Consider the following 17756-nt stretch of genomic DNA (forward strand, 5'->3'; position numbering starts at 1 on the left):
GCCCTGCACTGAACTCCATGCTGGGTATGGAGCCTAGTTTGTTTATTTATTTTTTAAGATTTTATTTATTTATTCATGAGAGGCAGAGACATAGAGGGAGAAACAGGGTCCTTGCAGGGAGCCTGATGCAGGACTTATCCCCAGACTGGGGGTCATGCCCTGAGCCAAAGGCAGACACTTAACCATTGAGCCACCCAGGTGTTCCTGGAGCCCACTTTAAAAACAAAAACAAAAACGAAAAAAAAAAAAGATGGAGAGAGAGGACTCAAAATCAGAAACGAAAGAGGAGAAATAAATGACACCACAGAAATAAAAAGGATTACAAGAGAACATTATGAAAAATTATATGGGAACAAATTAGACAACCTAGAAGAAATGGATAAATTCCTGGAAACATATGAATTACCAACACTGAATCAGGAAGAAATAGAAAATTTGAACACATCAATTATCAGCAATGAAATTGAATCGGTATATTCAGTTGAATCAGTAATCAATCAATCAATCAATCAGTAAACAAAGATCCAGGTCCAGGTCCAGATGGCTTCACAGGTGAATTCTACTAAACGTTTAAAGAAGCATTAATACCTATTCTTCTCAAATTATTCCAAAAAAATAGAAAAGGAAGGAAAACTTCCAAGTTCATCTATGAGGCCTATGTTACCTGATACAAAAACATAAAGATAAAGCACTACAAGAGAACAACAGACCAATATCTCTGATGAACATAGATGTGAAAATCCTCATTTAAATACTAGCAAGCCGAATCCAGCAATAATTTAAAAAAAATCACCACAATCAAGTGTTATTCCCAGGATGCAAACATGGTTCAATATTTGCAAATCAATATGATTAATCACATCAATAAGAGAAAAAATAAAAACCATATGATCATTTGAATAGATGCAGGCAAAGCATTTGACAAAGTACAACATCCATTCATGATAAAAACCCAACAAAATAGGTTTAGAGGGAACATACCTCAACATAATAAAGGCCATTTATGAAAACCTACAGCTAACATCATATCAATTGTGAAAAACTGAAAGCTTTTTCCCTAAGATAAAGAATAAGACAAGGATATCCATTCTCACTGCATTTATTCACACAATACTAGAAGTCCTAGCCACAGCAATCAGACAAAAGGATGGAATAAAAGGCATCCAGAATGGTAAGGAAGAAGCAAAACTGACTATTTGTAGATGACATGATAGTATATACAGAAAACCCTAAAAATTCCACCAAAAAACTACTAAAACTAACAGATGAATTCAGTAAGGTCACAGGATACAAAATAATTATACAGAAATCTGTTGCATTCCTATACATAATAATGAAGCAATAGGAGACATTAAGAAAGCAATTTCATTTACAATTGTACAAAAAATAATAAAATACCCAGGAATAAATTAACCAAGGAGTTGGAAGACCTGTACTCTGAAAACTATAAAACACTGATGAAAGAAACTAAAGACACATAGAAATGGAAAGACATTCCATGCTTATGGATTGGAAGAACAAATATTGTTAAAATATACATACTACCCAAAGTAATCTATAGATTTAATGCAATCCTTATCAACAGAATTTTTCAAAGGACTAGAACAAACAATTTTAAAATTTGTATGGCACTACAGAAGACTCCAAATAGCCAAAACAGTCTTGAAAAAGAAAAACTAAGCTGGAGGTATCACAATTCCAGATTTGAAGTTCTACTACAAAGCTGTAGTGATCAAGGCAGTATGGGACTGGCACAAAAATAGATACTTAGATCATTGGAAGAGAATAGAAAATCCAGAAATGAGCCCATAACTATATGGTCAATTTTCCACAAAGCAGGAGAGAATATTTAATAGGAAAAAGACAGTCTCTTCAACAAATGGTGTTGGGAAAACTGGACAGCAACTTGCAAGAGAATGCAACTGGACCGCTTTCTTACACCAAACACAAAAAAATAAATTCAAAATTGATTAAAGACCTAAATGTGAGACCTTAAACCATAAAAATCCTAGAAGAGAACACAGGCAGTAACTTCTTTGACATGTCTCTTGAGAGAAGGGAAATAAAAGCAAAAAAAAAAAAAAAAAAAAAAAACTATTGAGACTACATCAAAATAAAAAGCTTTGCATAGTAAGGAAACAATCAGGGAAACTAAAAGAGAGCATGCAGAATGGGAGAAGATACTTTCAAATGACATATTCAGTAAAGGGTTAATATCCAAAACGTATAAAGAATATATAAAACTAATGCTGTTGACCATGAGTTCAAAGTTAATGAATCAATGTCATACATCCAGAAAATGGAAGAGGAAATTCATCAAATTGTTTGTGATGCTCCTCCAGAAACTGCTAAAGTAACATGTGGTTCATGATAAAGTCGTGGAAAAGCTGGAAAAGTAGCTAAATTTGTGGATTCATGAAATAATGACCAATAAACAGAGCATCAGGGATGGAATTATTGTGAGACTGAAAAGCAAAGAAGTTCATGAGCAGGTTATCCAGGGTCAGGAAAATGTTAAACTCTTCTTTGCTACCGCTGTGTTATAAAGAAAGATTATGTATCTAATTATTTAGAAGAAAAATATATTAAATAAGATGTCTTATACAGAAACATATAAAATAAGGTTACTTATTGTTTGAAAATGTTGTAACCAGAGGCTTATAGGAACCTTTCCGTGAATCTCCCTTATGAGCAATTCCTCAGTATTTACTAATTCAGTGTTCGTAGTAACCAAATGGAGCATAAATACCACAAATTACAAGGAACTATTTTCAAATGGTCGTGCCTCCATAATTGGTAAATGAGCGTGCTTTTTTTTTATCCACCCCCAGTTAACATAACGTTGTTTCAAACTTTTGATATCTGATAACCTGATAGTTGAATAATGGTATTTTGTGGTTTTATTTTGTATTTCTTCTAGTATGAAGAAATGTAGAACATCTTTTCATGTTTCAGAGTCAATTATATTCCTTTTAGTTTTCACTTTTTCCTTATGTCTTTTTCTCATTGATTTGTGGCAGATCTTTATATATGAAGAAAATTAGTCCTTTTTCTAAGCATTTTTTATGCAGATATTTTCCCTAGTGTGTCATTTATCTCTTGACTTTTTTCCCCATATGGCAAAAGAAAATACCATAAACATTTTTAATCTAGTCAAATGTATTGATTTTGTCTTTGGTGACCTTTGGGTTTTGTTAGTTTTAATGGTTAGTATCCAAAATCTATAAAGAACTTAGCAAATTCAACACCCAAAGAACAAATAACCCAGTTAAGAAATGATCAGAAGACATGAATAGACACTTTGCCAAAGACGACATCCAGATGGCTAACAGATACATGAAAAAATGCTCAGTATCAGTAATCATCAGGGAAATACAAATCAAAACCACAATAAGATACCACCTCACACCTGTCAGAATGGCAAAAATCAACAACACCGAAACAAATGTTGGCAAGAATGGGGAGAAGGGGTAACCCGCTTACATTGTTGGTGGGAATGCAAACCAGCGTAATCACTCTGGAGAACGGTATGGAGGTTCCTCAAAAAATTAAAAATAGAACTACCTTACAATCTAGCAATTGCATTACTAAGGTATTTACCCAAAGGATACAAAAATACAGATATGAAGCAGTACATGTATCCCGATGTTTATAGCAGCATTATAAACAGTAGCCAAACTATGGAGAGAGCCCTAATATCCATCAACTGATGAATGGATAAAGAAAAAGTGGTATATAAATACAGTGGAATATTACTCAGCCATCAAAAAAGAAATCTTGTCTTTTGCAATAAGGTGGATGGAATTAGACTGTATTATACTAAGCGAAATAAGTCATTCAAAGAAGACAAATACCATATAATTCCACTCATGTGGAATTTAAGAAACAAAACAGATGAACATATGGGAAGGGGGGGAAATAGGAGATAGGGAAACAAACCATAAAAGACTGAGGATAGAGAATAAACTGAGGGTCAGTGAAGGAGGTGGATGGGGGATGGGCTAGATGCATGATGGGTATTAAAGAGGATACTTGTGATGAGCACTGGGTATCGTATGTAAGTGATGAATCACTAAATTCTACTCCAGAAACCAATATTGTACTGTATATTAACTAACTAAAATTTAAATGAAAATTAAAAGAAATTCTAAGAAAATAATAAAAATAACAGCTTTTCTTAAGAGATATTTAAGAATTGTATTGTGTTTGATATTTTGTTGGTTCTTTGTTGTTTTTAACGAATTTAATCCTCTCAATTTATAACACTGATTATAAATTGTTCGTTCCAAGCTGTATAAATTTCAAAGCAGTAGAACAATGGAGGGTCACCAGGTTTTGGAATCTAAAAGTCCAGTTTGAATTGTAGTTTGTGGACTTACCAAAATAAACTAAGCCATTTTACTTACCTACTCTTAGCCTCAGGTTTCCCATCCAGGCTTTACTGAGTTCTATTACAAAAGACAGTGCCTGGCATATGATGGATTCTCAATGTTAGTTCCTCTCTGTCTCCTGCTTTCCTAAATGCCTTGACCAAGAAATATTTTGTTAAATTGACTGAAGACATACACTTCGATAAATAGGACTTATTTCCAAAAGCATTCTATAATTTAAATCATAAGCGATTTCTGTTGATTTTTTGTATTAGTCTGAACCAGTAACTCATACATACATATTTGAATTGTAGGTATTAAAAATAGTATGTCAATACAATGCACATTGCAAAAATATATTTTTGATGATAAATGTTTGTGAAAAGAGTAAATGAAAACTGATTTCTTAAAAAAAAAGCAACTGAATTTCTAGACAGTTACTTTTAAGAACTCCTAAACTATGTGTAGAAACCCTTCAATATAAAAACAATTATTTTTTTTAGAAAGATTTATTTATTTATGATAGACACACAGAGAGAGAGAGAGAGAGAGAGGCAGGGAGAAGCAGGCTCCACGCCGGGAGCCCGACGTGGGACTCGATCCCGGGACTCCAGGATTGTGCCCTGGGCCAAAGGCAGGCGCTAAACCGCTGAGCCACCCAGGGAGCCCCAAAACAATTATTTAATGAAGTCAGTGTACCCAATTTATCCTGTTTCATAATTTTAAATTTTTTGTATATTACATTTCCTTAAAGGAGGCTACATCTTTAGGGAGAGTAATGTATTTAAAATAAGCACACTTGTGTCTTAAAAAATAAAGTGTAGGGCAGCCCCGGTGGCTCAGAAGTTTAGTGCTGCCTTCAGCCCAGAGCAGGATCCTGGAGACCCAGGGTCGAGTCCCATGTCGGGCTCCCTGCATGGAGCCTGCTTCTCCCTCTGCCTGTGTCTCTGCCTCTCCTCTACATCTCTCATGAATAAATAAATAGAATCTTAAAAAAAAAATAAAGTGTAATGTTCTTATCCTTTACTTTCATAATTAGATCAACCATATTTCCATGTACTTTTTGTCCCATGGCTAATTCATGAGCCACCTTAACATTTGGGGCATAAGGAGAAATCACAATTTTAGAAATGCCTCAACTTTGTATTTAAATACAATTGCTTTGTCACTACTTTAAGGAAATTCAGTAAGACTTGAATGCCTTTGCTCTGTTAGGCAATTTAGAATATCCCAGACCTTGCTCTGGACTTCAAGATTTTTGAAGTTCAAAGCAGATGTGTGAGGAAGAAAAAACATCTGGTGGGGAGAACTTGCTTCATTGCGTGACGCTGTTTTCCTGCACTATTCAGCAGAGCGTCTGTTGAGCAGGTTGGCAGGTTTGATAATTAATTAATGATGAGGGAGTGAGCCACGTATCTGAGAAACTCAGTTTTGCCCCTTACTGCTTCTTTCTTCCCCACATGTCTGGCAAAGCCTTCAGAGTCTAGAATCACTGATCCCACAGTTGTGTCTCAACTCAAACACTTGTCTTCAGGCCTAATTAGCTCAGAGATATAAACAGATGGATGGCTTGGGACTCAGAGAGTTTAATGTTGAGCAATGCAGTTTTATTATCAGAGAATTTTAAAATTTTTGTTGGAGAAGTACATCAAAAGTTTAAAAATGCCTTTAAAAAAAACCATAGAATTTTGAAAATAAATACTCGAAGGTGACAGGGTTTTGTAGGTCTCTCTGATATTTGTGTATTTTTCTTTTTGTAACTTTTTATTAAAGTATAATTTCAAACTTACAGAAAAGTTGCAAGAATAGCTTTTTACCCAGATTCACCCGTTGTTTTTATTTTCCCCCATTTGTTTTTCTATCCTTAGTCCTTCCTTCTCCTTTCTTCCCTCTACACACACACACACACACACACACACACACACACACACACATACACTGAAGTGTGCATTTTTTCCCCTGAACTATTTGAAGGCAAGATGGATGTTAGCTATCTTTACTCCTAATTCTTCAGTGTATATATCTTAAGGACAAGCCATGCTTCTAAATAATTACAGTACAATTATAAAAATCATAAAATTTAATAGTGATACAGCATTATCTAATCCGTAGTCTCTTTTTAAAATCGTCAATTGTCTCAATAACATCATTATGACATCCTCTACTCCTAGACCAGTGCAGGATAGCACATTACATTTAGTTGTCATATCTCCTTTAAATGGGAACAGTTTCTCAACTTCCTTTGTATGTTTTGACTTTAACATTTTTGAAGAGTTCGAACCAGTTATTTAGTAGTGTTCCTGTATCAGACTTGTGTGGTATTTCCTCAAGCAATTTTGGTTCTGCAGTTTGGGCAGAAGTACCACAGAAATGGTGATGTGTCGTGTGGTATCTTACCAGGAGGCATGTGGTGTTGATTTTCCCTTAATTGGTGATGTGAGTTTTGATCATTTGATTAAGGAGGGATGGAGGTTCATTGGTTTCTCCACAGTGAACTTATACTTTCCCCTTTTACATTTAGTAAGAATTTTATGGAAAGATACTTTGAGACTATGTAAATAGCTTGCTTTTCTTCAAATTGGCACCTACTAGTTTTAGCAACCATGATGGTTTTCTAACTTGTTATTTCTTCTGTATTAGTTGGCATTCTGCTTCAAGGAAGAGCTTTCTCTTCTCCCCCGTTTATTTATTCATTTATTTATTTGCATTAGTATGGGCTTTTTGGTTCTTATTCAGTAGTGATAATTCATTACTATCATTATTTATTTTGATACTTAGATTGTCACTGATTTGGCCAGTGAGAGCCCCTTCAGTCTGATGTCTGGGTCATTTTGTTAAGTTGTCATCATTCTTTGAGCACTTCCTTACTTTCTGGCACAGTAAGATGTTCCAGATTCATTTTATATTTTCTCTGCCCCAGCCCTGGAATGAACGTTCTCCAAGGAATCCTGGTTCCTTTTCATGGATAATGGTATTTAGAAACCAAAACTGTGTGTGTGTGTGTTTGTGTGTGTGTGTGTATTAAAGGAAACTACGTTATGGAATATTACATGTGCTAAATCATTGTGTACTGTATGTATGAGTGTGTGGTGCATGTGTGTGTTTAAGGTTACAAGTTTCAAACAGAAGAGCATTTATTTTACATGTAATAATCATAAGTTTTGACAAGAAAGAAATACATTTTTCATTTCACAGTAAATGGCATTACACAGTTTTGAGTACTAAATCATCTTGACATTTATGAAGGACCAAATGGAAAGTAGGGAACTAAGTGTGTTAAAATATAAAGCTATCTTTAACTGTTCTATTAAAAAGCAAAGATTTATTTTCCATCTGTGATCTGAATGTGCCTATTTGTGTTCTCTTCCATGGCAGTGGAATTTCTGTGGAGCCACACGACAGAGAGCATGTGTGTTGGATATATGTCAGCCCAGGATGGGAAAGCCAAGGTAAGTGGGAAAATTGGGGCATAACCTGAAAACCTTGCAGCGGTTGCATGAACCTCTAACCAGTAAGGTTGATAAAAATGTATTTTTTCAGCCTCTGTTGGGCAGTAGCTCTGTGATCTTTAAGAGACCTTGATTAAGAAGAGTTAATGATCCCAAAGAAAAACAGCAGATCTTTTTAGCTTTTGATGACAGAGCAGAGATTAGGAAACACTACCTCCCCTTTGTTTTTCATCTTGTTCTTCCTCATTCATTGTGAATAGCTAGAAAAGCAGAAACTGGGAATTGGGAAGAGAAAATGGGAAGAGAGTTGATGGGCTGATAGGGCTGGGTGGTTTTGCGGGAGCATTGGAATAGATCAAGGAAACAGGTAAAGCCAAGTGCCTAGACAGCATCCTGCATGTGTGAGGGTGGAATTAGCTGAGGTGCTTGCACATATGACTTCTCTAGTGCTCTGGTGTGTTCTGGCGCACCCTGGCATGGTGTCCTTGTGGGCAGAGTCAACAGTCTATGCCTTCTGTGGCATACGCCTGCGGCATGTGTCCCTCAGTGAGTCACAACAGTCACACAGACATATGCAGCTATTCATGTGTTTCTTGGTTTCCCTGTATCCACAATGGGTGAGTCTGGAAGTAAGAAATATAATTTATGGATTTTAGTTTATATTGGCCTCATGTTCTTCTTGTTCATAAAATTTTTAGAAACAGCTGTGGCATATGATGTTTACTTGGTATTAAAGTGCCTCAATTGCAAAGCTATGTAGTTGGGTAGCCTCTTCTAAAGGATATAATTTATTTTGCACATTTGGAAATAAAAGTAAGGAACCTTATGATATAAATGTCTGATATAGATTGAATCATTAACAAATCAAGGATACATGTGACAAATTAAGGATACATGTCAATGTATTGCTTATTTATTTGTCATTTAACTAATGGATCCAGTCTGGCCTCCATATTATCCAGCAAGCCAGTAACATCACAAGGCTTCTGTGAGTAGAGTGTATAAGAGCATTTCATCAGAAAAAGATTGGCTTTTATTTGTAACAGTATTCAGCTGAGTTCTCTTCCTCTTTGTGTTACCTTCATCTAGTACAATAATCATATTCCACTAGTAGATTTATTTCATAAGAGAAGGCACAGAGATTGCTTTGTTTCATAGTATATACAGAAGAAAATTATAGTTGCTTGTTTTAAAGGTGACTTTTGAGGGGCGCCTGGGCGGTCAGTCTGTTAAGTATCTGACCCTTGATTTCAGCTCAGGTCAGCAACTCATGTTCGTAGTTCAAGCCTTGTGTCAGGCTCTGTGCTGAGCTTGGAGGACTGCTTAAGATTCTCTCTCTCCCTCCACTCCTCACCCTCCCCTGCACCCAGTTGTGCTTGTTTTCTCTCTCTCTCTCTTAAAAAAAAAAAAAAAAAAAAAGATGATTTTTTGACTTGAGAGTACTATTACCTAATAGAATTTTGTGTGATGACTGAAATGTTTTATATTTATATTGTGTTGTCCAGTAGGATAGTCACTAGTCACATGTGGCTATTGAGCACCTGAAATATGGCTAGTATGCCTAAGGAACAGAATTTTAAATTAGTTTAAACCTAATTTAAATTACTTAGTTTTAATTTAGATAGCCACATGTGATGAAATAGCTATCATATTGAACAGCATAGGTTTAAAGAAAGAGTAGAAAATGGTTATTCAAATAAGTATTTTCAGAACATTCTTTTCTTCCCAATAACAAAACCATTCCCAAATATAGAATAAGCTTGATAAGCCACAGTAATGGCTTACAAGGTTTTAAGTTTCTCTCACCTTTTACATATTGATTCTGAGCTAAAATTGCTTTTTAACAAAAGAACATGTATGAGCTAGACCTAAGTATTGAAGCCAGTCTTATGGGGATACCACCATGTTATTAAGTCCTTTGTGTGGAAATGTTCTACTTATCCCTGCTGGTTGTCTGTGGAAGACACCTTACTATTTAACATGAAATATGAGCAGTAAAGAGAATGGAGAGTCTCGCACCGAGCCCAAAGATATTTGGCCTATAGTTGCATTGCTTGACATCTGGTGGACGTGGTTTTCATATTGCTGGTAAATTCTCCAGCTGGTAGTCTTGATTGGGCCAACAGATACAGCTGCTCCTCTGGCCTCACTTGTAAGTTATGTTTTTGACCTTCCTTGCAGAGAGTTAATCCTGCTCCCTTTCTTCCTCCTTTGAGCCCTGTGGCTACAAATGCTTTCCAGAAAGAAAAAAGAAAGAAAAAACAAAACAAAACAAAACAAAAAACACTAATGCTTTGGCTGCTGAATTCTGTTGATCAAAAAAACCCATCTCTTCTGTCATAAAGGCTGGAATTTTATTGTATTGCAAGTAAGACAGTGTTATAAATGAGAAGCTGGGCTCAAAAGGGAAAAGGGCGATAGCAAAGTTTAAAGAAAGTAAGCTTTCAGCCTACTCCTCTGATTTCCTGATTTTTATGAAAAAATTGTTGAATTAATGGCATGCCCTTTCAGCATGATGACTGGTTTGTGAAACATGCTCTCACATGATGTTGAGATCTTTGGTAGCAAATGTGAAAGAAGGCATCTTTATAAACCCCACAACCAAACAACAACAAAATGCACACATTTTTTAAATTTAAAAACTATTTCTAAAAAGTCTTTTTTCCTTTCCTTTCCTTTTTTAAAAATATGGTCTTCTTGTTACCAAACACAGAAACTAAAGCCACCTAGCCAATAGAACATTTTACATAAGCCAGCTATGTTCAGTCCAAAGCCTTGAAGTTAAGCTCACCTCAGAATAGTACTGCTTTAAAAATGCTGGATAATAAATATTATTGTAACAAAAATCCATATGCAATTTGAATACATAGAGGTAGGCTCTTTATAAATTTCTTTCTTCTCTTTTTTATAGAACATCCTTTCAATTATATCATTTAATTTCTAAACATTCTGTAGCATAAGTTAAAGAGGTTTTTTTTTTTTTTATTAAACCAAAATTAGGGCATTGATACCAGTTGCATTTAAAAATCAGATTGCCTATGTCCTACCCAGATAGTAATGAACAATTTTTAATAAACACCCAATGTGCATGGACTACTGTAATAAAACAGGTGTTAAAACTGGCATGGAACTTACTCAAGTGTAATAAGTGAAACCTAGGTTTCTTTTACTATGTAGAGGTCACTTTTTATAACAATAGTGAAACTACTGTTATAAAAATTCATTCTTTTTTTTTAAGATTTTATTTATTTATTCATGAGAGACGAGAGAGAGAGAGAGAGAGAGAGAGAGGCAGAGACACAGCCAGAGGGAGAAGCAGGCTCCATGCAGGGAGCCTGATGTGGGACTCGATTCTGGGTCTCCAGGATCAGGCCTTGGGCTGAAAGGCAGTGCTAAACCTCCAAGCCACCCGGGCTGCCCATAAAAATTCATTCTTGAGGAAGAGCAGGCTATTTTATGGTCTTAATGTGTCTCCTCACAGATTTCTTATTAGTTGCAGAGAAAAATAATAAATATATAATGGGGAAACCAGGCAACAGCTTGACCTTGTGATCAAAATTAACGTGACCAGTGAGGAGCAGATGGACATCATGTGCCTCTGTATGTGATAACGTGAGAAAGACACAATATCACTTTTGTAGTATTCCATCTGGAAGTGTATAACCTAAATCTAATCACAAGGAAACATCAGACAAATCTAAAATGAGGAACATTCTATGAGGAAAGAAAAAAGGGACTATATTCTTCAAAAACTGTCAATGTCATAAGAGACAAAGGCTGAGGGAAATGCTCCAGATTAAATACTAGAGTATTGGCAACTAAATGCAATATTTGATCCTAGACTGGATCTTATATGGGAGGGGGGAAATGTTACAAATGCTAGGTCAATTTACAAAATTGGAATATAGATAGTAAAAAAGTATTGTATCATTGTTTAATTTGTTTATTATAACTGTACTGTGGTATAGAAACAAATATCCCCACTCTTAGAAAATACACACTGAAGTATCTGGGGATACAGGACCATAATATTACAGTATCTTCTTGATGGTTCAGAAAAAAATATGTGGATGGATGGATGGTTAGATAGCAAATTGCAAAGTAATGGAACAAAATGTCATCGATAGGTGAACCTGAGTACAGTAAGTATGGCTGTTCCTTGAACTATTCTTTAATTTTGAAATTATTTTTGTATAGAAAAATTTAAAAATGTATCACGTTTGGATATTATGGTACATTCAATTTGTTTTGAAGTGAGTAAGTGTTGGAATGAGTTCAGTGCCAGGCGGTTGGAGCTTGGGTTCTTCCTCCATAATTCATACTTGGTGTGTTCACTCTGCCTCTTGGGATCTGAGAGGTCTCATCTGTAGAATGAGAATAAGAATACCTTACTATGCCTTCAGTCCTTCCTGGGATAAAGTATGATAACAACAAAGAAAATCTCTCTCTCTAAATACAGATGACTGGATTCTATGAAGTCCTTGGTGTATTATGGATATATTGTATGTATTATAGATATTTGTATATATTATGACCTGTTACCCCTGGATGCTTGCCTCCAGTCTGCAAAGTCCTAAATTCTACATTCCAGATTACATAAGCAGTTATGCTGTGATTCAGTTTTCAGTAGAATTTTTACAATCTCAGTGTAGTATCTAGCATGTTTCATTTTTTTTTTTTGAAGATAGTGTCTCAGGCTTAAAAAAAAAAAATCTCAGTAAACATCTATTTAGAAAGGATAGAACAGATGGGATTCCTGAGAGTTTTTTGTTAGGCTTAACTTACTTCTCTAATAAAATCGTAGGAGGAAGACACATATAAAATGAAAGGTAGACAAGAAGAAGTTATCAAAGAAATTGAGAAAGACATTCCCTCTCTAAATTAAGTTGAAGAGACTTTTACTCCTACTCCCAACAATGAGAATGAGCTGGATGAACTATAAAATCATAAATTTAAAATATCACCCAAAAAAGCTATGAATATGCTAGAAAAACCTTAACAAACTAAGTCCTAGAAAGAGACTTTTAGGGGAAAAAATAAATAAACTCTTGACTGATTTATTTCTGGCACAACAGTAGGAAGAGGAGTAAAACTGTCATAGAAAAATATAAAGAGAAGCCAGACAAACTTTTAATGAACTATTTGTAGCCTTATGTGAGCTGGTGTGACAGATTAAAATATTAAGAAGCCCCAGTCACAGGGTAAGTCTTGCACCCACCACCAGTTCTTCTCTATGAACCCTTCACTAAATGAGCACACCAAGGGCTTAGGAGCATGGCAAAGAGCTGAGAGTGATTAATCAAGGTGTGTAGGATTTGCACCAAGTACATGACAGTAGCCAAAGAAAGACTGGAGGTAAGGCAGGAGAACTGAGAGACCTCTCCCTGATGTATAGTGGCCCTTTATCAAGTGCAAGGCAATTACAAGATAAGGCTGGAATAAAGAAAAGAAATGAGAAGAAACCCTCCTCCTTATTCCTACAAGGTATACAGGACTTTCAAGGGCAAGGCAGCATACTATTGAATGCTAGTGCCTGGGCAACAGAGTGAAGAAATATGTCATGGCATGGGAAGCTGGGGGAGGTTTTCAGAGCCAAGAGAAACCTAAGCAACCCAGAAATCTGGTGACTGCACAATAAACAATGATAAATCTCCCATGATTAGATTACCGGCAGCAGGATTATAAGACACAGAGAAATCTTTGGAGTCTCATCAGGGCCCAAATCCCAGACCTTGCATAAGGGAAATTCCTGATCCAGACCTCAGAATAGTGAACTAAATCTAAAACTTCCACAAAGCCCAGAACCAGCTCACCTAGAGATTAGACTGACTCAGAGTCCTAACTTAGAGGAAGGGAGTTTGCCATTTTCTTAGGATAAGTATTATCTATTTTAAATATAATTTACTGTTCTTTTACGTGCAATGTCTGTCCTACAATAAAAATCATGAGTCCTCTGGGGCACCTGGGTGGTTCAGCCAACTCTTGATTTCAGCTCAGGTCATGATCTTACGATCCTCGAACTGTCCCTGCATTGGGCTCCCTACTTATTGGGGGTAGTCAGTATTCTCTCTCTCTCCCTCTGCCCTTCCCCCTATTCTCTCTCTCTTTAAAAGTAAATAAATAAATCATAAAAAATTTATGAATCCTCTGAAGAAAAAGAAACTCAGTCAGCAGAAGCTTATGACCTGGATATTGGAATTAGTGGAGAAAGACTATAAAATAATTATGATAAAAGAAATAATAAATAGAAATGGTATAACTGAAAAATACAATATCAGAAACAAAGAACTTATTTGATAAGCTTAACAGGAGATCTGGGTGGAAAATATGATTAGTAAACTTGAAAACCAGTTGGTATAAACTGCCCAAACTTAAGCACAAAGAGGAAAATGAATTTGAGAAACTTAAAAGAGTGACCTGTGGAACTTGACAAGTGGTCTAAAATATGTGCATTTGAAATTATATAGCTGTAAAGTAAGACAGTATGTTAATATTTGAGTGTAGTTTGAGATAAGGATGCTTCTTTAATTTCTAGAATAACAAATTTAAACATAACAAAAAAAACAGTACGAGACATGTAAGAAAGTATACTACAGAATACTCAACCAAAAAAATAGGTTGGAAAAGAGGAACAGAAAAATAAAGAACATTTTAGACAAATAGAAAACAAATACTGAAAGAGTTAAACTCAATTATATCCATAATTACATTAAATATGAATAAACTAAAATACTCAATTTAAAAGACAGAGATTTTCATATTGAATAAAAACTCAGAAGACCCAACTATATAGTGTTTATAAGAAATGCACATGAAATAGACTTAGACAAAATTGACAGTAAAAGTGTGGGAAAAAAATGTATGTGCCAACACCAAGCATAAGAAAGTTGGTGTGGCTATATTAATGTCAGACATAGGAAACATTATGAGATAAAGCAAGACATTTCATATTGATAATATGGCCAATTCATCAAGAAGACATAAAAATTCAAAAGGTGTATGTACCTTATAAAGGAAGCAAAAAATTGAGGGGAGGAACAGACAAATCTACAATATAGTTGGAAATTTTAACATCCCTCTCTCAGTAATAAGTAGAATAAGAGTTAGTTAATATATGAACAACACTATGGTCCAGCTTGACCTAAGTGATATTTATAGTTACCACACTCAACAAGTTATTCTTTTCAAGTTCATAAGGAATACTCACCAAAAGAAATCCGAAATTATTTCAAATGGAATGATAATGGAAATAATATGTCAGAATTTATAGGACACAATGAGACATTAAAAATAAAAGTATAACTTTAAATGCTTAGAGTGGAAAGTTTAAATAAATGAGTTAAATTTTCATCTTAAGCTTTAAGGAGAATAAATATGAAATAATCAAGATAAAAGTAAAAAAAAAATAACAAAATTAAAAATAGAGAAAAATCAACAAAGCCAGAGATTGGTTCTTTGAAAAAAGTTAATAAAATTGTCATAACCTTAGAAAGAATGGTCAGAAAGAGAAAATAATACAAATTACAATATCAAGAATAAAAGGAGAATTTTAGTGTGGAATCATAGATCCTACAGATATTAAATGGATAATAAGGTGATACAATGAACAACTTTATTATAATATATTCAGTAGCTTTAGGTGAAATCCATTAATTCCTTGAAAAAAGCCCAATTTAGGAAATCTAACAGAAAATTGGGAAAAAGCATATGTATATTTAAGAAATTGTTATAATTAAAATCTTCTTACAAAGAAAACTTGACGCCCAGATGGTTTCACTGATATGTTATATTAGACATTTAAGGAAGAAATAATACAATCTTTCAACAATTCTCTTGGAAAAACAAGACAGGGGAAATGCTTTCCAATTCATTTTATGATGGGAGGGTAACCTCAGTATCAAAATTTGACAAATATGTTACAAGCAAGGAAAACTACAGACTAATATCTCTCATAAACATAGTACTTGCCATTTGTTGACTTTTTTTGAAAAAAAATCAAGTTGTAAACTTTTATTACAAATTAAAAATGAGGTTCTTAAAAATCTCAACTTGACCAAATATGAAACAATTTAAAAACCTTTAAAGGTGTATTGAGAAAAAAACAGGCTTTAAAAAAAAAAAAAAAAAAAAACATGTTTGTTGTTACCACAAAGAGATGTCTTTAGGTAAAAATAATAAAAACCCCATGCTGCATAGATAATGTACATAGTTCTGTTTATCTGGTCAATGGACAAAAAGCAAGCCCTTAAGGTCTTCAGCTCCAATCTGTTGTTCATTTCTTGTTGCTGGAATTTCATCTTCATTTCATCTTCATCATGTTGGATGACTAAACTGGATGATGATAGAGATGGTAAGTAGGCATTTACCAGCCCCGGCCTGCTTATAAATTCTAGGGAGCAGATAAATTCTCAGCTGGTGGATCAGCTGCTTTTTTCTCTTTGCCATCTTGTGGTTTAGGGTTTTCTGTCAGTAACTTAAGTTGCAATGGTACCAACGTTGAGGTGGCTGCTGACCTTGGGTCTCTTCTTGATTTTCCTTATTTTCCTCATTGCCATCCTCTCTAGGCTGTCTTTGACAAGGAGGACCCTTGCGGGATCATGGTCTATAACAATAAGTTAATTATTAATTTAGGATTAAAAATCTAGGAGTAATATGTGTGCACACACTCATACCATATATACATACCAAGTAAATTCTTTTTCCCAGGAATGTCCAGTTGAATTAACATTTAAAAACCAATTAATGACAACAGTTGATCCCAAAACCTGGATAGATCCATATGCAAAAGAATGAAGTCGAACCCTTATTTCACACCATTTGTAAACATTAACTCAGAATGGATCAGAGACCAAAATATAAGAGCTAAAACTGCATTTCTTACAAGAAATCAGGAGTAAATCTTAATGACTTTGGATTAAGCAATGTTTTTTTTCCCCCACACTGTGGCCCCAAAAGTAACAGAAAAAAAAAATTAGATAAATAGAATGTCATCAAAATTAGTAACTTTTGTGCTTCAAAGGACACCATCAAGAAGTGAAGAGATAACCCACAGAATAGGGAAAAAATGTATTTAGCAAGGGATTTGTATTCAAAATATATGAACAACTCTTTCAATTCAACAGTAAAAAGACAAAAAAAAAAGGGCAAGGGATTTAAATAGACATTTTTGCAAAGAAGGATATATAAATAGCCAATTAGTACATGAAAAGATGCACAACATCAGTAGTCACTAGGGCAATGCAAATCAAAACTACAAGTAGGTGCCACTTCACATCCACCAAGATGGCTATAACCAAAAAGAAGAACAATAGCAAGTGTTGGTAGTATACCTAACCTTCATTTATTTCTGGTGGGAATGTAACATGGTATAGCCACTTTGGAAAACAGTTGGACACTTCCTTAAAAAGTTCAATCTATCAGAGTATCACTACTACTATGAAACTCTTCTGAATATTCAGACCAATATAATGAACATAAAATAGAAACAAGAGGTATAGGGGCGCCTGGGTGGCTCAGTTGATTGAGTACCAAACTTTTGATTTCGGCTTGGGTCATGATCTCAGAGTGCTGGGATCAAGCCGTGTGATGGGCTCCGCACTCAGTGGAGAGTCTGCTTGAGGATTCTCTCTCTCTCTCTCTCTCTCTCTCTTTCTCTCCCTTTACCCCTCCTTCTGCTCCTCCCCCAACTTGCACTCTCTCTCTAAAATAAGTAATCCTTCAGCAAAAGAAAGAAACAAGAGGTATAACTTCTGAAAAGAAAGGAACAGAAAAAAAAAAAAAACACCAATATCTTTGTGATATGATGTAAACCTAGAAAATCCAAGGAGCTCAACTCTTAAATTCTCAGAATTACGAATTTAAGAAGAGCAGGTAGGAAATGGAGATACAAAATTCAGTATCTTCTGCTTGTAGAAGCAATAATAAAAAAAAAAAAGTT

At 34.9% G+C, this 17756-nt stretch overlaps 2 protein-coding genes across 8 annotated transcripts in view; one reads left to right on the forward strand and one right to left on the reverse strand.

Moving 5' to 3' along the window:
- The window catches only part of NDUFAF5 (NADH:ubiquinone oxidoreductase complex assembly factor 5), a 424603-nt gene that overhangs the window by 401179 nt on the left and 5668 nt on the right, over positions 1 to 17756 (reverse strand). The window lies entirely within an intron of this gene.
- TASP1 (taspase 1) overlaps positions 1 to 17756 on the forward strand; it is a 315133-nt gene that overhangs the window by 209512 nt on the left and 87865 nt on the right. For 4 of the 7 annotated variants that reach the window (XR_007405535.1, XR_007405536.1, XM_035705799.2 and 1 more), the window contains exon 13: positions 7746 to 7819. Coding sequence is in view for 5 of the 7 variants with exons in the window: in XM_035705799.2 (XP_035561692.2) it covers positions 7746 to 7819 (74 nt within the window). In the remaining 2 variants the exon portion in view is untranslated. Of the gene's footprint in view, positions 1 to 7745; positions 7820 to 12278; positions 12322 to 17756 lie in introns of those variants that run through there. The other 3 variants (XM_049100433.1, XM_049100434.1, XM_049100435.1) reach the window with 1 other exon arrangement.

Source organism: Canis lupus, chromosome 24 (assembly GCF_003254725.2).
Source record: "Canis lupus dingo isolate Sandy chromosome 24, ASM325472v2, whole genome shotgun sequence".
Classification (NCBI taxonomy): Eukaryota; Metazoa; Chordata; class Mammalia; order Carnivora; family Canidae; genus Canis; species Canis lupus.